The sequence below is a fragment of the Heterostelium album genome, assembly GCF_000004825.1.
Source record: "Heterostelium album PN500 unplaced genomic scaffold PPL_scaffold3, whole genome shotgun sequence".
Taxonomy (NCBI): domain Eukaryota; phylum Evosea; class Eumycetozoa; order Acytosteliales; family Acytosteliaceae; genus Heterostelium; species Heterostelium album.
In genome coordinates this window covers 973,984-991,001 of record NW_008805065.1, presented here as the reverse complement: position 1 = coordinate 991,001, position 17,018 = coordinate 973,984, and the positions used below count along the sequence as shown (strand labels likewise).

The window sequence follows — 17,018 nt, the reverse complement described above, 5'->3', positions numbered from 1 at the left end:
GATTTTGGTAAAATCAATTTTAATTTTTGCATAATTCTTAAAATTGTACCAACACCAAAGTGTGAAATTTAAAAGAAAACTAGAATTTTGCAAGAACATTATCTATCTTTCTTTGTCAAAGATTTTAAGAAAAAGATTTATTAAATTGAACTTCATATGAAAATAAATAACTATTTTCCTTCTTATTTGATAATTATAATAGATATTTATTTATCTTTTAAGAAATTGATTTGAAATTTAATTTTAAGTTTAGTTTACCTTTTTTTTTTTTTTTTTTTTTTTTTTTTGTTAAAACAAAATCAATTGACTGATCAACGTGGAATTATTGGATGATCATAACGATGAGTAATGAGATAAATGATGTTATTTTTACAGGTTCACCATTAGATGAGTATTTACAATGTAACTATTAGAGTAGTTGTAGTAGTAAATCTGATAACATTGTATTATAAACGAAAACTAACTATTTAATCTTTACGATCAATAATAGCATTGATATCGAATAATAATAATAATAGTAACGATAATAACGATAATGACAATGAAAATGAAAGTAATGATTTTGGTGGTAGTTTGTTAAGTGAAATCATTCAAACTGAATCGATTGACTTTAACCAATTACAAAATGAACAGAATCTAAAAGAACAAGAAGAACAACAACTATTAGATAGCGATAAGAGTAAAAGTAGTAGTAACAACAACAACAATAATCATATAAAAGATGATAATAATATTAATACCAGTACCGATAATAATAATAGTATATATAAATATATTATAAAGATAGTTTATAATAATTATTGTAGATTTAGAATCAATATATTAGAGTCTGATATGTTATTACCATCAGAATCACCTTTTATCAATTCATCATTGGTTACACTTGATTTACCTCCACCCATCTACATAGATAGTATTAATAATAGTAATAGTAGTAGTAGTGATATAACAAATAATAATAATAAAAATGAAATCAATAGAGATATAAATATTAAAGATTTATTATATTATCTATATATATCTATTCTAAAAAATAATAACAACAAAAGTAATAACTTTAATTTAATTATAATATCATCATTAATAATATTATTATTTTCATTATTATTATTTAGTAATATTACTATTTATATTATTATATTGCTTATTTGTTTTACTATATTTATATATGGCTATAAAGTATACATTAGAATATTGAATGAAATAGACACATTGAATAGACAACATCAATCATTACAATCGTTGTTTGAGCAATCATTTAAATATATTCAAACACAATTGGATATAATATCGAGATCAATAAAGTTAGTAAGAGAAGTAGAGTTAATATCAAAAGGTTATAGATTGTATGTATAATATCTATCTATCTCTCTACTACTCTAAGTAATTGCTAACCAATCACGTTATATATAACTAATATAAATAGTTCATCACCTGTAATACCAATTGAAAGAATCGAAATAGATAAAGTTAAATCAGAGAAATCATTGGTGTTGCGTGCATCTATCGCCAAGATTATAAGACACTCTACACTTGCATTCAAAGAAGATCTCGATAGATTCGCCAATTTATATATAGATAATAGCTATATAGATGCATATTTAAAATCAAATATAATAGATGATAATATTTATTTCATTAATAATAACAATAATAACAATAGCAATAGCAACAGCAATAGTAATAGTAATAATGAAAATGAAATGAAATCACAAGAGGAAATAGATAGTCAATTACCAATATTAACGATTAAATCAATGTTCTATCAATATCAAACAATCATTTCAAATTATTATACTATGCTAATGTTTATATTGGCAGATCAATCTATATTGTTACATAATAATGGTATGTGTTATATTATTATGATTTTATTAAAGTATATGAAAGATCTTCTTAATTTACCTTAGTACTAAAATAATTAATTTAATAGGACAAGCAGTATTAAAAGTAATAAAGTTCAATGAGAGATTGGAAGAATCACTTGATAACCTTACAAAATCAATTAGAATAGAATCAAATACATTAAAGAATATCATTTCAAATGAAATATATGATAATAGTATGTTTTGTTATGTTATACTATGTTATTAGTAAATTATTACTAATAAACTTTAATTAAATAGAAATACCAAGTAGAATCATATTAAATAGACCAAAGAAAACAGTGTTGGAGTCATTCCTTTACAACAATAATCAAATGTTAGAATCTGTTCAATCATCTATAAATCCAATGTTGACCAAGATTAATAATATTATTACACCATTAACATCGACAATCAACAACAACAATAGTATTAATAGTAATCATGATGCAGAATCAACTAATAATAATAACGATGATAAAAGAGAATTAGAAATCGATTTAGTAACATTAGATGATATTGTAAATGACTTTTTGGTTATCAAGAGTGAGCTTTCCAATAGTTTAAAGTATTGGGAGTTGGCAAATCGATCACTCATCAGTATCGTAAAGTCTGTAGATCGTAATCTACCAGAGCTATCAGAGGAAGAAGCAAAACAGAGAATACAACGTTTAATAGAATCATTAAGAAAGAATACTTTATATAATAATGAATTCGATGATGATAATAACAATAATGGTAACAATGATAGTAGTAAGAGAAGACAATATATAGATTTAAATAGTATTATACATGATCCTCTTGATGATGATGGTGTATTTGAAGCATACACTGGTGAATTGGGTGATGATGATCAAGATGATCAAGATGAAATAGAATTTTATAAACAACAACAACAACAACAACAACAACAATTAAATAATGATTTAGATTCAACACCAATCACCAATGGAATTCCACCTCCACCTCCACCATTACCTGCCGATGGAATGATACCAAAGAAGAAGAATCCACCCAAAAGAACTGTATACGATCCAACTTATGTTGAAAACAAACAGAAAAAGAAGAGAACAACAAACTATTCTCTATTTACTCCTGTAGTTGTATGTATATTTTATTATTATAATTATTATTATTAATAATTTAATATAATTAATCATTTTTTTTTTATTAACAATTGTCTTACTTACTCTATTAAATATAGCCACCAGAGAAGAAGATGATAAATGAATTGAAATCAGTATTGGATGTTATCACGTTGAATAAAGAAACTATAAAGAAAAAGAAGAATGATAACAGTGACATAATTAATAATGATAATCAAGAGGATAAAGATAATGTTCAAACACAATAATAAAAAGAGTATAATTAAATATAAATATGTTAAATTTTGTCTTTTTTATTTACATTATGATTTCTTTGAGTTTGGTAAACAATATCCAAATCCAACTGTATCGTAGGCACAGAAATAATTTGGTTTACATAGTACAAATTGACATTTCAATTGACAAACATAATCTTTACAAACATGTTTTTTATCACATTTAGGATTGCAGGGTGATGGAGGTTCCTTTGGTTTCTTTGTAGGTGGTTGACTATGTAGCTCTTCAATCTCATCGATATACTCTGTATATTCAATTTCATCCAACCCTTCCATCTCGTCTATATTTTCAACATATTTATAATCTTCAGTATATTCGACATCATATGTCTCACCTTTTTTAAATTAAAACAAAACAAATATAATTTAATTAGTATTTCAATATTTAATGATTCAAGAATACAATTCATACCATATACATTTAATATCAAAAAAATAAATAAAACAAAAAGATATAATGATATTTTAGATTTATTATTCATTTATATAAATATAACTTTTAAAATATATATATATATATGTTTGTTTTTTTTCTTTTGGTTTTAATTTAAAGATGTATATAATTTATTTAAGTTGTATATTTATAGTCAGCATGTAAGTTGAATCCATATTTAAAATATATTTAATAAATAAAATAAATAATATTAAAATAAAATTTATTGGATTTTAATAATGATAATAATATTTATATTTGTGTCACGTTTGCCTTTTAAACTAATCAACGACACTGATACAGATTGTATAAATCTACATCATTTTGATCATGATCAAACTTATCTAAAATTGTTGGTTGACATTATCCAAAAAAGTGTGTGTTATGGTTTTTGTAGTTTATAAAATTATTTCCATGTTTATTCTGCCTATTCTATTCCCTTTGTTTACACTCACTTCACCCACTTGTTTTGAAAATTATAAATATCTATCATTCATTTTAAATTTAGTTTTGTTAAAGTATAATTATAAGGTTATTTGTTGAATAAAATCATGATTTTAACAAAAATAAAACAAAAAAATATCATGATAATTAATTCTTTTTTGATTCTGTTTTTATTAATACCTTTTTACACAGTATTTTGTTGTGTCTTTTGGACTTATGCAAAAATTAAAAATAATAAAGAATGATGGTTTTTTTTTTTGCCAACATTGGAAGGTGAGGTACCTCTTTAATTTTTTTTTGTAAAGTTTAATTCGATCGATTGATAATTACACTTTTCTTTGTTTGAAAACATGGATTTATCAAAACGATTGTTAAGCACGGTGAAATCCAATGCAGAGGATATTATTAATTTTCCATCAATAACAAATGTAAGTATCAATGACAGATATCATTGTTATTGTTTAATGTTCTTATAAGTGCGTTTTTTTATTAATTCAATACATTTTTAAATTTAGCTATTAAAAGATGATAAGATAGATCATGAAATTAAAGAAAAACTAGTTGGTTATACTATTAAAACATTGAGTATGATTAGGTTGTCGTTGGTCGGTGAGGAGCCTGCCAAGGTCAAACTCTCTGTGATCAAAGAGTACTTGGAAGTGAAATTGTCAAACAAATCCGCTGTACCATCTATATTCGATGTCGCCGAGACAATGTTGACTGCCAATAACTTTGAGTATGAGACATACGATACCATGGGTATTCTCGACCAATTGGTGCCACTGTTTAGTAACCAACCAGCAATAATCGATCGATTCAGATTGATCTACGCTCCACTATTATTTAAAATTATAATCTATACATCAAATGTAAGTAATATTATATTCATTCAATCAATCAATCAACCATTTATTAATTTAATGTTTCATTATTACTTTTCAAGTGTCAAATCTATGATAGTCTATCTTTCCCATTGGGAAGAGTACAATTTCAAGCGTTGTGTAATGAATGGGTGGTGAGTGATACCGAGAAGGTTAAGATACTGTCATTCAATTCAGAGCAGCGGTCACTCGCAAAGTTTATGTATATATTGTCCCAATGCGATCTCTCAGCGACTTCAAGTCAGCTGATAAACGATCACTTTGCAAAGATCGCTGAATTGATACCAGTTTCGCTGAAGCTGATAGCAGGGTATCATCAATCCAGTGGACCGTTACTCAATGATTTCGGCGAAGTGTTCCGACATTTCATGGGAATGATATTGTCGTCGGACAATGAGCCAGTCTTAAATCAACTCATTCAAACAATGAAAGATATGATAGAGGATGATCCAAAGCTATTCGATCTTCTCTATCCATTGATCAACGACAGACTATCGGGTCACGATTCCTATTTCAAACGCTACTTTAAGGATATAAGAGTTAGATATTCCGTTAAGAACATCTTAATCAAGAAACAAGAATCTAAATTTGGTGCAGTAAGTTGTTAAACAAAACATTCTTAAACTCGTTGACACATTTTATTAATCTTTATATTCTTCCTTTAGTTATTAGATATTTATCAAAATTATATTAATGGTATCATCAAACTTATGACATTTACAAGTGATTCATTTGTTTTGGTTGAAGGATTATTCGGTTACTTCAAGGTTTACTACGATCAAACGAAAGCAAAAAGTAAAACCGATGATGGCTGTTACAATGTTTTGGCGATCTTAATACATACTTTGCTGTTAAGAAGCAATTCGGTAGTGGATATCGTGGTGACGGATACTATCGTTGATTTATTTATCTACGCATACGAGAGTCATGCATGTTCACAGCAACAGAAGGATATATTCAATTTTTTAGTGATATTCATGACAAAGTCTGATGACGATAAGCATATGCCTTTCATTACGAAATACTCTCAGAAACTACAATTGTTGTTCAACAATATCTCCAACTTTAATAACCACAATATAAAGTTGACAATTTCCAGAAACCTTTCATTCCTAAATCAATGTATTTCCAGTGGAGCGGTTGTAGTTGATGACAGAATAGTCACAATTATCTTGGACAATGTCAGAGATGCTTTTGCTGCTCCCTATCAGAAAATTGTACCGCTTGCCAAGTTCCTAGATATGCTGCCAGATGCACACCGACACTGGAAGTATTTGATTGACAACTGCCTACACTTCAAACCGTTGTATAGCTTAATGAATTGTTGTACTACCAACAAGTCGATAATGTACTTTATTCGCTTTGTCTACGGAACATTCTTTGATAGTAAATATAGAGGACCAACCCTACAGTATAGAAACATCAACAGCAATATCAATCTGATGACAGCCGAGGATCAAACACTGTATTCATTACACAACAAACTAAATGACGCAGAAAAGAAACTGCTAAGAACCAAACTAAACAGCTCCATTGTTACCTATCTACGAAGAGAACTGCCTATCAATGTTCCGAGTTCTCATTTTACCAAATCTGCTGATTTCGTTGGCATTCAATTCTTTAAAGACAAGGCAATTGTAGATCCATTAGAAAAGGTGTCATCTCAGTCGTGCGTGGATGGCTGTGAACTTCCTGAACTCAGTAAAGTTATATGGGCGGAAATATTATTCAATCTTTTTAGCGATGCCACTACATCAACGAAATGGAAGATAAGAACACTCCCGATGGTATGTCAACTGTTCTTCCAGGTCTCAACCTCGATTCTCTCGAACAATCCGATGAAATCAGTTGAAATTCGTTCAAAGTTGACACACATCGGTTCGAAATTCTGTCTGTTTAAGAATCCACCACTTCATTTGATCGATTATGAAATCGCTCATATTCCGACAAAGTTCCATCCTCAGTGTATCAACAGTCTTCAGGCACTAACTCAAACATTCGATACCTACACCAACAACCATGTTAATTCCTATACCTTTGATATGTTCGAGACTGACGACTACCAAGATCTAAGTTACCACGAGACATTCATACACTATCTAGACTGCTGTCCAAGTTTGAATTCCATACATTTCAAACATTTCGTTTCCAACAAGCACATAATGGAACTGTACTCAAAGTTTGTGAGAGACAATACAAAGGTTGATCATCTTGTTCGACGATACAATAGATTCAAGTATTTCAACGTACCAATTCTGAATGACTCGAACGACTATGACCAAACCTTTCAGTACTATGATGACTTCCAAGAGGATGACGATTTTTCTGTTGATGAAGAGAGCAAAGAGCATATCCTTTCAACTTTTATTCAGAACTACATCCTACAACAAAAGGAAAAGAAAATTTCATCAGTTACATTTGAATCGAATTCAATAGATGCCAACTTTATGCCTCAGTGTCTTCACCTGCTCAATGAAATCAAAGAGAGTAACCAATTAGATATTATGGTCGATCTAACAATAACCGTTCCTCACCAAACCAGTCATATAAATACAAAACTATTGTCACTGATTCGGTCGCTCTCAGTCACCTCCTCTCGAATCAACATAGTTGGCTGCCACTTTACAAATCTATCAAAGCTAGCTATTACCGCCATACTACCCAACAGGGATTACTCGGGACTACTACAACAAGTTTTTAGAGGAAACAAATCACTCAAGCATTTGGTTTTGGAGGGTCAAATCGAATGTAATCTGTCATTGTACATTCCAAACAATCCTGGTCATACTCTAGAGACATTGGAGTTGATATATCATGATGAGATATCTAAAATCAACAAATTCCAAATAGCTAGTAAACAATCGAAACTCTACTTTGAAGAAATTTTTGTAAAACTGAACAAAGACGAGAACAAATCGATCGTTAACTTGGTTGTTGCTGCGAAAGTTGAAAATCAAAAGTATGCATTACTCAAAGAGAAATGGTTTACAGAATCAAACACCAACTTTGTAAGCTTTATCCCAATTGATTCAACAACACTTTATAGAACAATCAAATAAATAACTATTTATTTATTTTAATTAATTAATGGTTTTATTTTTAAAAATATTATATTATTTTATTTTTTTTAATTTTCTTAATATTTTTTTTTAATTAAGATGTCAAGTAAAGTATGAAGAAGTATTATTTACATTTCTTGAATTTAACCCTCTCTATTCAACCGACTATTAAAGATTCACATTTCCTTATTCAAATAATCAAATCAAATTAGAAAAATAGTTATCAATCATTAGTAGTAAGTGTTTCTCTTATTAAATATAATAGAAAAAATTCCTAAATTCTAATAAAAAAAGAATATTGTATTCTATGATGGAATAATTTGCTTCATCATAATTACTGATGGTGTATTCAATTTGATTTTGATTTAAAATGATAAAGGTCAGATGTTGATTGGTTTGGACTATGCATTCATTGGGCTAACTTTTTTTTTTTACCGAATGTCCAAAATTTATTTAAAAAGTTTCAAGTTTCGGGGTTGTTTGATTTGTGGTGTGTAGTTCATTGTTTACCTGTTGTTTTTTCATATTTGCATTTACATTTTAGGTTGTTTTGTTAAATATCTATCACATTTAGATTAGATATTTATTGTTTTACAAAGTTTACTCACTAAAAAATGTAAACTAACAGGTTAGATTATAAATTTTACAAAATGAATATTTTTTTAATGTACCTTCTTCTCATTTTTTTCAAAACAAAACATTAAAGTAGTTAGCTAGGTTAGTTAGAAGTTACTTGTTATCCAATCAAAGGAAAATTGAATTTCCTTTCTATTTCAAATGATAATCGATATAACCTTCTAGACTATTTGTTTTTTTTAAACAAAAATTAGTAAACATTCTTTTTAAATATTTGAAATTAAAGTATAAATAGATACTGTATATTCATTTCAAAATATCAAATCAAATAAATCAACCTCCAAAAACAAACAAACAACTAATAAATAATTCAAAAATGCTCTCTAAAACTCTATTACTCATCTTGTTGGTCTGTGTTGCCGGTGTCTTCTCCCAAGTTTGCAACAAAATGGCATGTCCTCCAGTTAACAAGCTCCACTGTAACTTGAACAACGGTCAATTCATTGCCAGAAACCTGAATGCATCCCCAGTACACCACTGTTGCGATTTCTGCTTATACCGTGGAGAAGTAAGTTGTTCTTAAAACTATTGTATAATCTATATTCAAATAATTAACAATTTAATTATTATTAGGTTGGAGCATACTGTAACGGAACCTCTACCATTGAGCCAGAGTCAAGAGGATATGTTGCAAGTTGCCAAGAACAATATGCTGTCTGCATCATTAACAACAACATCTGCAGTCCATACTTGATTTAATTTAACAATGATTCCAACAATTAACTTTGGAAATATTTAAATATATAGATAATCGACCAATTTTAAATAAATACTTTTATGATTTTCGGTTTATCTAAATTTCTATATTATTATCTTTTATGATTGTTTTTAATATATATAATCCTTTTATTTATTTATCATTCTGTTGATTTTGATTCTTTTTCTTTCAATTTATTAGTTGCTTCTGTGAGTACTCTGATTGTGTCTGATCTACCATATCTTGTTGCAACTGAAAGTGGTGTATCTCCGTCACATTGTGCATTTAGATCTGCTCCTTTGTCAATGAGTAATTGACATATTTCGAATTGTCCGTGTCTAGCTGCTATCAGCAGTGGTGTAGTTCCGTCTTTTCTCTTTGCGTCGTATTCAATCTTTGTTGAGAATCTATCGAGTAGTTCCTTTATCAGACTAGTATTTCCATATTGTGCTAGAACGTGCAAAACTGTAGTGCCATCCTCTAGTTTCAGATTGACATCGATATCGGGTGAATCCAGCAGTTTCAAAGCAGTGTTGGCATGGTGTCGAGAGCAAGCAACATAAAGTGGACTGGAGCCATCGACCATCTGAATATTGGGCGATGCTTTGTAACTCTGTAGTATATCGACTGCTCTTATGAATCCATTCTGTGCGGCGATGAGCAACGATGTGGCACCGTCACGTGTTCTAACATCTGGCTTAGCACCTGACTTTAACAATCTCTCCATGATTGGATAATTCGATATCTGTGTTGCAACGTGTATTGGGTAGTAGAATAGACGATGTCTTGCTGGGTCGGCACCACGCGATAGCAGCAGTGCGACAACCTCCTCACGAGCAGTCTCGACGGCGACATACAGCGGTGTGGCACCCTCATCGTCGACCTCTATATTGACATCGATACCAGTGTCGAGCAGACGTCTAACCACCTGAGCGTATCCATACTGACAAGCACCGATCAGTCCTGTGACTCTCTGACTTGGGTCGTGATTCTCGCTGAGCAACAGCTCGACAGCAGCGATCTTTCCCTGTACACATGCAACTGCGAGCGGCGATACACCATTCTCCTCTGTCAAATTTATATCTGCACCACAGGCCATCAATCGTTTTAGAAGCTCTACATTGCCATGATAAGCAGCAAAGAAGGTAGCAGTGCAACCACCTTCAAACTTTGTATTTACATCTAATCTTAAATCATCTTTTTTATCCAACAACGAGAGTACCTCTTGAGTATTGTTATCTTTACACTTTTCAAATAATTTTCTGCTATTTTGATTTGAAGATGACATTATAAATATATTACAAAATAAATAATTAAAAACGAGTAAATTTGTCACATGTTTTTTTTTTTTTTTTGATAAGTAAACATTGCAAAAATGCACAGAATTCAAAAACTATTCAAATCCCTGGTAAAAATTAATTAAATTGTTAGATTCTCTAAAGTATTTTAGAATAAATTTATGTTTATTGAATTTTTATAAATATATATAGGATTAATAAAAAGTATTTACAAGTGTTGAAAATAGTTGAAGCTAAACATCAAAATTTAATGATCTTTGAAGACTCAATACCAGAGCTATTCTTTTTCTTTTTCTTACTACGATCAAGAAGCTTGCCAACACAAAGAGTATAAAGAAAGAAATAGTGTTCCCTGATAAACCAATTGAATTCAAAACTTGACCATCAGTACCAATTATTGTTTTTTGTTATGAATTTTCCCAACCCTCTGACGACATTTTTAATAAAATTAATAATATAAAATTTGATCCTTAATAATTTACTAGTTTTATATTGCGAAGGTGAAAAGTAATTTTATTGAGATATAATATAATAAATAGTAAATTTTTTGTTTTTGGATTTTTATTACTCTATTGTGTGAATTTTGAAAAAAATAGTGCGAGAATACAAAAAAAGCTGTGCAAAAATAAACCCAACCTATAAAATTAAACAACCCAAATAATTAATAATTAAGATTCAAACAAATAATATTAGTTGAATAAAGGACATAAATGAATATTGACATTTAAAAATGTTGATTTCTTTCCTTTAAGATTTTCATTTAAAAGAATTTTATTATTGGAAATCCTTCTAAAAAACAAATATATTATTATTTCTTGATGAGTAATTCTTTGTAGATGTAAAAATGATTTTTGAAATGATTTATTCTCTTGGGTTTTCATAAAAAATATTATTTTTATTAATAAAAATATTTATAAATAATTGTATTTTTAATGCTATTTAGATATTTTAATAAATACTCTCCAGTTTGAAGTTGGACAAATAAATGTGGTAATGTGTTGGACTCTAACTGAAGTGATTTCAATAACATTTTACCACCCAAATCCAGCCGAGACAAATTAACTAATTCGAGTGTGTGATTTGTTTCAATAAGTTCCGAAACTAGTTTCTCGATTGAATCTTTGTACAATCCATAGATAGAGCTAAACGTCAGTTCTCTTATGGAGCTGTTGATTTTCAGTGATTTGAAAATTCGGTCACACATGTTTGAATCGAATAATGTGATTGACAGTCGCCTCAAACTGGTTTGTTCAAGAGAATCGTAGAATTGCTGATCGAAATGAAAGAAATTCTCCAGTTTCAATTTGGTTATGGTTCGATTCACCACGAGCAAATCACCGAAATGTTGCGCCAGTGACTCTGAGCCTGCAAGTGTATTGGAACCTTTTTTGCCAGACCAATCATTGATGGAGAGGAGTTCGATCGACCGATTCGATTTCAGTGCTTCAAAGAGGTCCTTGGATTTTGCTGCGAACTCCTCATTGTCTTGCTCCTGACAGAGATTGACAGAGATCTTTAGGATTTTCAGGGATGGCGCTACCTGGATAACCTTGGCAGCGATCCAGGGTTTGACACTCGTAAGCTCTAACTTGTAGATATTGGAGAGTTGGTGCATCTGCAGCCAGTCATTCGGGGGAATATCCGAGAAGAAATGAGGAAAAGAAAATTGAGTCATCGCCAGTGGCACCGCTTTTTCAATGTCGGCTAGCATAGCAATGCCTTTTTCCAGTGGGGAATCCGGATGATTCGAAAAGATTGTTTCCAGCCAAACGATATTGTTGGCCGGCTGTTTCAGATATTTGATGGAAGCAGCGATGTCCGTGCTCTTTAGACAGTTGGTAATGGTCGGTACAACGTAGTATTGGAATCGATTCTTGTGTGGATGTTTACTTATAAAGTTTGGAAGTAACACTATTTCGGTGATGACAGTCACCGATTTGAGTTGTCCGCCGTTATAGAGGTTGTTGATGACGCTGTCGAACCGCTTGTTCCACGGATAGACATCGCGAATCACCAGTTGTCGTAGATTGCAAGCACGCAACAAACTGAATTTAGAATCCAGTAGACTCTTGAAATGGTCAAGATCTATGGTGATATTCGGTTTGTCTCTTTCCAACTTCTCGGTTCTGCCCACTCGATAGAGTGCAGCGGTTGCTACTTTCTCAAGTTTCATGCGCCTTCCGAGTGTTTCTTTATAGTACAACCGTAGTTCTAATCGGTCTATTAACTTTGATAGATTGTTGAACCATTTCCAAGACACCAATGCCAAGCTAACTATATCAAAGCAAGGAAATGACTCGTATAATCTATCGGCAGCTATATTATCACCACTATAAAGCAGTTTATTTGGTTCTATCAAGTTGAATATCGCTTGTAATAATACGTTATTTATTTTATCCATCTATATAAACATAAATACATATAATAAACAATAGATTCATTAAAAACAAACTATAAACAACATATATAAATATTTGATTTTTATATGATCGACACCAATTTTTAAAAAAAAAAATTAGAAAAAAATTTAAAAACTGGAAAAAACTGGAAGTTGAATAAATACTTTTGGGGTTAATAATTTAAAATGATAACATTTTTCTACCCTTTAAAATACATTCTAACTTTAAGTTCTTACTTAAAAATATTTACTTATTGTGAAAATAAAATAAAAATAAATTCAAAAATTTAATTTTAGTTTTTTTAATACATATGAATATTAAATAATTTAATTAACTCAAGATTTTAAGAACATCTCCAATAGTTGATTGGTTATTATAGATCTTTCGTTATTTTTATTATTAACAAAATAGATTTATTTTAAGATTTTATTTGAATTACCTATAAAAACTTCAATTTAAATCTTTCTTAAATAATTTAAAACATTGACTTTGAAATATAAATTAAATTTTAAAGAACTCTATTATAGAGGAACCAAGATTACTTTTTGAATCATATTAATACCTAAAAGTTGAGAATATTCAAGAGATGTTTTACAACTTACTTTACCTCTCATGAATAAGTGTTCTGTATTCTCTTCTAATAGTTCTTGGAAATTGAGTTGGATTTTAAAGAACAAAATAGGCGTCAAGATTCTATTTTGGAAATTAATTATTCAATTTGAAAGAAGGATTCTGTCGAAATTCTTGTCACTAGTTAAATAAAAACAAAAACAATTTAATATTTTGTTAGATAAACAAAAAAAAAAAAAAAAAAAAAGTTGTGAATTTTATTTATTTGATTCAACTAAATTCAAATGCAAATCAATTTCTTTTTGATAGTCAAACCAAAAGATTTGGTTGTTTAAAGAGATACGATTTCCTTTGACATGAGTCACTTCGTTGACGATGCTTTCGAGGGAAGATGGTTGATCCAACTGTGAGAATCTCGAAATCATTTTGCCAATCTGATGGAGTGTCATGTTCTTTTTGATGGCTTTTTGAACAAAGAGTGTTGTGATCTTCAATGTTTCCAAACATTGAATTCTGAGTTCGGGTAGGGCACTTCTTAGGTAACGAATCTCTGAGTCGATATCTATCGAGAGAATTAATTCACGTGTTTTCTTGTCGAATGGAACCTTGGACTGTGGGAAATTGATCCAATCAAACCAGGCGTCGGATAGAGAGTTGGAGCTTGGAAGACAAAGGCTGTGATCGATGGGGATGAGCTTTACTTGGTCAAGGTCATCGTATTCAACCAACATGTTACCAGAGTGACGATCGCAATTGAACATGAGGCAATCGAAAAGACCAATTTTGTGTACATCTGCTACTGAGAACTTGGAGCATCCGACTTCCTCTGCGGAATCGTCGAAATCAATGTACTCTTGAAGTGAGCCAATCTTTTGAACCTGTTGTCCTAGGCTATCCTTCCAATAGGGATGTGAAGCTTCAACTAGGGTTGTGGTTGGCACACCGAAATAACCATTGAGACGTTGGTCAAACAGATAGGCAGCGACCTCCTTAAAAATTCCCTCTCCTTGGATGGTACCATTCTTGAGACCATTGTGTTGGTTCTTGACATTCGAGGAGATATGGGCGACTGGCGAAATAATTCCGTTCTCCTCATCCTTGGGTTTAAAAACGGCGACCTTCTTGCCGGCTTGTGACTTCATGAAATATACACCACCTCCAAGACCATTACCTTCAGATAGAATCGGTGAAAATTTACAGAGACCACTTACAGTCTTTTCGATTAAAGACTTTTGATTTACATCGGGTTTAAGATTGTGATAATTGCCAGCATGATGGTTATGGTGTTGGTGGTGATAATGATGTTTGGTTTTGGCGATCTTTGGACCAATATAATATCGATTCAAAGTTAAATCTGAATCTCCACCTGCGGTGTTGTGTGAAGGGGGAGCGAGGTTTGAAATGTGGTGTTGGTGTTGGTGGTGATGATCAATCTCATTACTATTGGTAACACTTGAATCACGAGATTTTGCCAATTCGGTTGTGGATGAATCGATAGTATTTACATTGGCGGCAGAACTGAAAGCAGTGAATTCTCTTCTCTGTGGAATTGGTGATTTAAATATTTTGTTGGCTTCCTCTACAGGCAAGTAGAGTGGTGTTGGAGCAATTGAGACCATTGTATTTGTTGTTTTATAATGTTTGTTGTTGTATTGATTTTATTTGTGACTGTGGCACGATGATGATACAGTGTTATTTAATGCTGCTGTTGTAGTTGTTGATGAAGTGAATAATGACGGTAGTAGTAGTAGTAAGATAATTATGCGTGTTAAAGTATTTTATCCAACGAATATCTACACACTGTCACGTTGTAAAGTGATAAAAAAGGCTGTTTGGCGAACAAGCCTAATTTATTTTTGTATTATATAATATAGTAGTTATTGTTTGATATAGTATATAATAGGAAGGGATGGAGGGGGTCTATTGTATATTTGTTGTTTATTTACAAAAAAATGAAATGAACAATGATTATTTGTATTTACAATAAAAAAATAATAAAAATAAAAATAAAAAGAAAGAAATAAAATACTAATTGATTAAGATTTGTTAAGAATCTATATAAATATAGTAATTATTTGTGATTGTTATTAAATTAATTACTCATGTTGTTTTAATTAAAAAGTTATAATAATTATTTTTGTTTATAATTATTTAATTGTTATTGTTAATATTGTTGTTATTATAACTACACTTTTTTGTTATTATTATTATTAATTATTAATTATTAATTATTATTATTACTTATAATAATAAATAAATAAATATTTTTTATTATTATTTTTATTTTTTTATTTTTTTATTTTTTTATTTTTTTTTATTTTATATATATATATATAAAAATAAATATATATAACTAATAACTATCTAAATCATAAATAAAGTAAAGCTAAATAGAAAGATGGAATTTTCTTAGCCCAATCTAGATATAAATACTTGTTGTTGTCTGATAAATTAGAGAACCTAGAAGAAAAAAAACAGTAAATATCATCGAAATCTAACTGGTCTTAAAAAAATGTATTTAATTTAATTCAAAAGATTTTTTTTTAAATTAAATTCCAAAAAAAGTGAGAATGCAAATGATGATTCAACAAAACTATTTAATTTTGAATTATTTTTTTTGTTTTTTTTTTTTTTGGATTGTTTTGCAAATAAAATTAATTGCAAAATTCTTTTTAATGTTGACATACTTTTTTTTTTTTGATTTTTTTTTATTTTTTTCTTTTGAATGTGCAGGCAAATTAGAACCTTTTTTTGGAATAATCTTTTTGATTTAATTAAAAATTATTATTTCTTTAGAAGAAAAAATAAAAAAATACAATTGTATCTATTATAAGTTAAGTTATTGAATATCAATAATTTGAAGTGTCAAAAAATAGAAACAAAGCATCATTATGAATATTTTATTTAATATATAATTTTTTTTTTTTTTTTTTTTGAAGTGGTGGGAAATTTGTGGTATTAGATATTTCATGTTGTGGTTTGTGTGTTAATTATCACCTCCCAAAGCATTAACACCTATTTTATTGCATTTATATCTGTCATTGAAGGTACCTATGACCAGTGAAAAAGAGAATTCGAGAGTTGAACTCAACCAACTGATTCAAATTGAATTGAAGGGTGTGTGTTTGTGTGAATGTAAAAGATATGATAAGTTGTTGTTTGTTGTTGTGTTATCGTTGTTATTATTGTTGTTGTTGTTGTGTGAGCAGAGTTAAATAAATTAAATAGTGGTGGTATGATTTTTGATTTGATTATGTTGATGAACATTACTATTGTTGTGTATCTCACATTAATAAAAATACATTATTTAGGTACCGAAGAAAAGATTCATGTTTTGCAATATAGTAATAAAAAA

General features: G+C 29.7%; 7 protein-coding genes across 7 annotated transcripts; 3 read left to right on the top strand and 4 right to left on the bottom strand.

Moving 5' to 3' along the window:
* Nucleotides 1-341: 341 nt before the first annotated feature.
* Nucleotides 342-3,219, top strand: PPL_02971 (uncharacterized protein; the record flags this gene model as incomplete). Its single annotated transcript, XM_020573946.1, has 7 exons — nucleotides 342-402; nucleotides 491-1,048; nucleotides 1,208-1,346; nucleotides 1,427-1,848; nucleotides 1,934-2,062; nucleotides 2,127-2,968; nucleotides 3,070-3,219. The coding sequence occupies 7 exons, from the start codon at nucleotides 342-344 to the stop codon at nucleotides 3,217-3,219; spliced, it is 2,301 nt and encodes a 766-aa protein (XP_020436018.1).
* A 54-nt stretch (nucleotides 3,220-3,273) lies between these two features.
* Nucleotides 3,274-3,728, bottom strand: PPL_02970 (uncharacterized protein; the record flags this gene model as incomplete). Its single annotated transcript, XM_020573945.1, has 2 exons — nucleotides 3,274-3,581; nucleotides 3,659-3,728. 2 exons carry the CDS (start codon nucleotides 3,726-3,728, stop codon nucleotides 3,274-3,276), a joined length of 378 nt encoding a protein of 125 aa, XP_020436017.1.
* A 190-nt stretch (nucleotides 3,729-3,918) lies between these two features.
* On the top strand, nucleotides 3,919-8,235 carry PPL_02969 (uncharacterized protein; the record flags this gene model as incomplete). The annotated part of the gene is made up of 7 exons (XM_020573944.1): nucleotides 3,919-4,056; nucleotides 4,639-4,992; nucleotides 5,067-5,600; nucleotides 5,670-6,274; nucleotides 6,392-6,791; nucleotides 6,813-7,963; nucleotides 8,163-8,235. 7 exons carry the CDS (start codon nucleotides 3,919-3,921, stop codon nucleotides 8,233-8,235), a joined length of 3,255 nt encoding a protein of 1,084 aa, XP_020436016.1.
* Nucleotides 8,236-9,087: 852 nt separating this feature from the next.
* PPL_02968 (uncharacterized protein) lies at nucleotides 9,088-9,398 on the top strand (the record flags this gene model as incomplete). Its single annotated transcript, XM_020573943.1, has 2 exons — nucleotides 9,088-9,207; nucleotides 9,273-9,398. The coding sequence occupies 2 exons, from the start codon at nucleotides 9,088-9,090 to the stop codon at nucleotides 9,396-9,398; spliced, it is 246 nt and encodes an 81-aa protein (XP_020436015.1).
* Nucleotides 9,399-9,556: 158 nt separating this feature from the next.
* PPL_02967 (ankyrin repeat domain-containing protein) lies at nucleotides 9,557-10,684 on the bottom strand (the record flags this gene model as incomplete). The annotated part of the gene is made up of 1 exon (XM_020573942.1): nucleotides 9,557-10,684. The coding sequence occupies one exon, from the start codon at nucleotides 10,682-10,684 to the stop codon at nucleotides 9,557-9,559; it is 1,128 nt and encodes a 375-aa protein (XP_020436014.1).
* A 699-nt stretch (nucleotides 10,685-11,383) lies between these two features.
* Nucleotides 11,384-13,707, bottom strand: PPL_02966 (uncharacterized protein; the record flags this gene model as incomplete). Its single annotated transcript, XM_020573941.1, has 3 exons — nucleotides 11,384-11,483; nucleotides 12,284-13,095; nucleotides 13,696-13,707. The coding sequence occupies 3 exons, from the start codon at nucleotides 13,705-13,707 to the stop codon at nucleotides 11,384-11,386; spliced, it is 924 nt and encodes a 307-aa protein (XP_020436013.1).
* A 213-nt stretch (nucleotides 13,708-13,920) lies between these two features.
* PPL_02965 (phosphatidylinositol 3-kinase-related protein kinase) lies at nucleotides 13,921-15,282 on the bottom strand (the record flags this gene model as incomplete). The annotated part of the gene is made up of 2 exons (XM_020573940.1): nucleotides 13,921-14,274; nucleotides 14,365-15,282. The coding sequence occupies 2 exons, from the start codon at nucleotides 15,280-15,282 to the stop codon at nucleotides 13,921-13,923; spliced, it is 1,272 nt and encodes a 423-aa protein (XP_020436012.1).
* Between the last annotated feature and the right edge of the window lie 1,736 nt (nucleotides 15,283-17,018).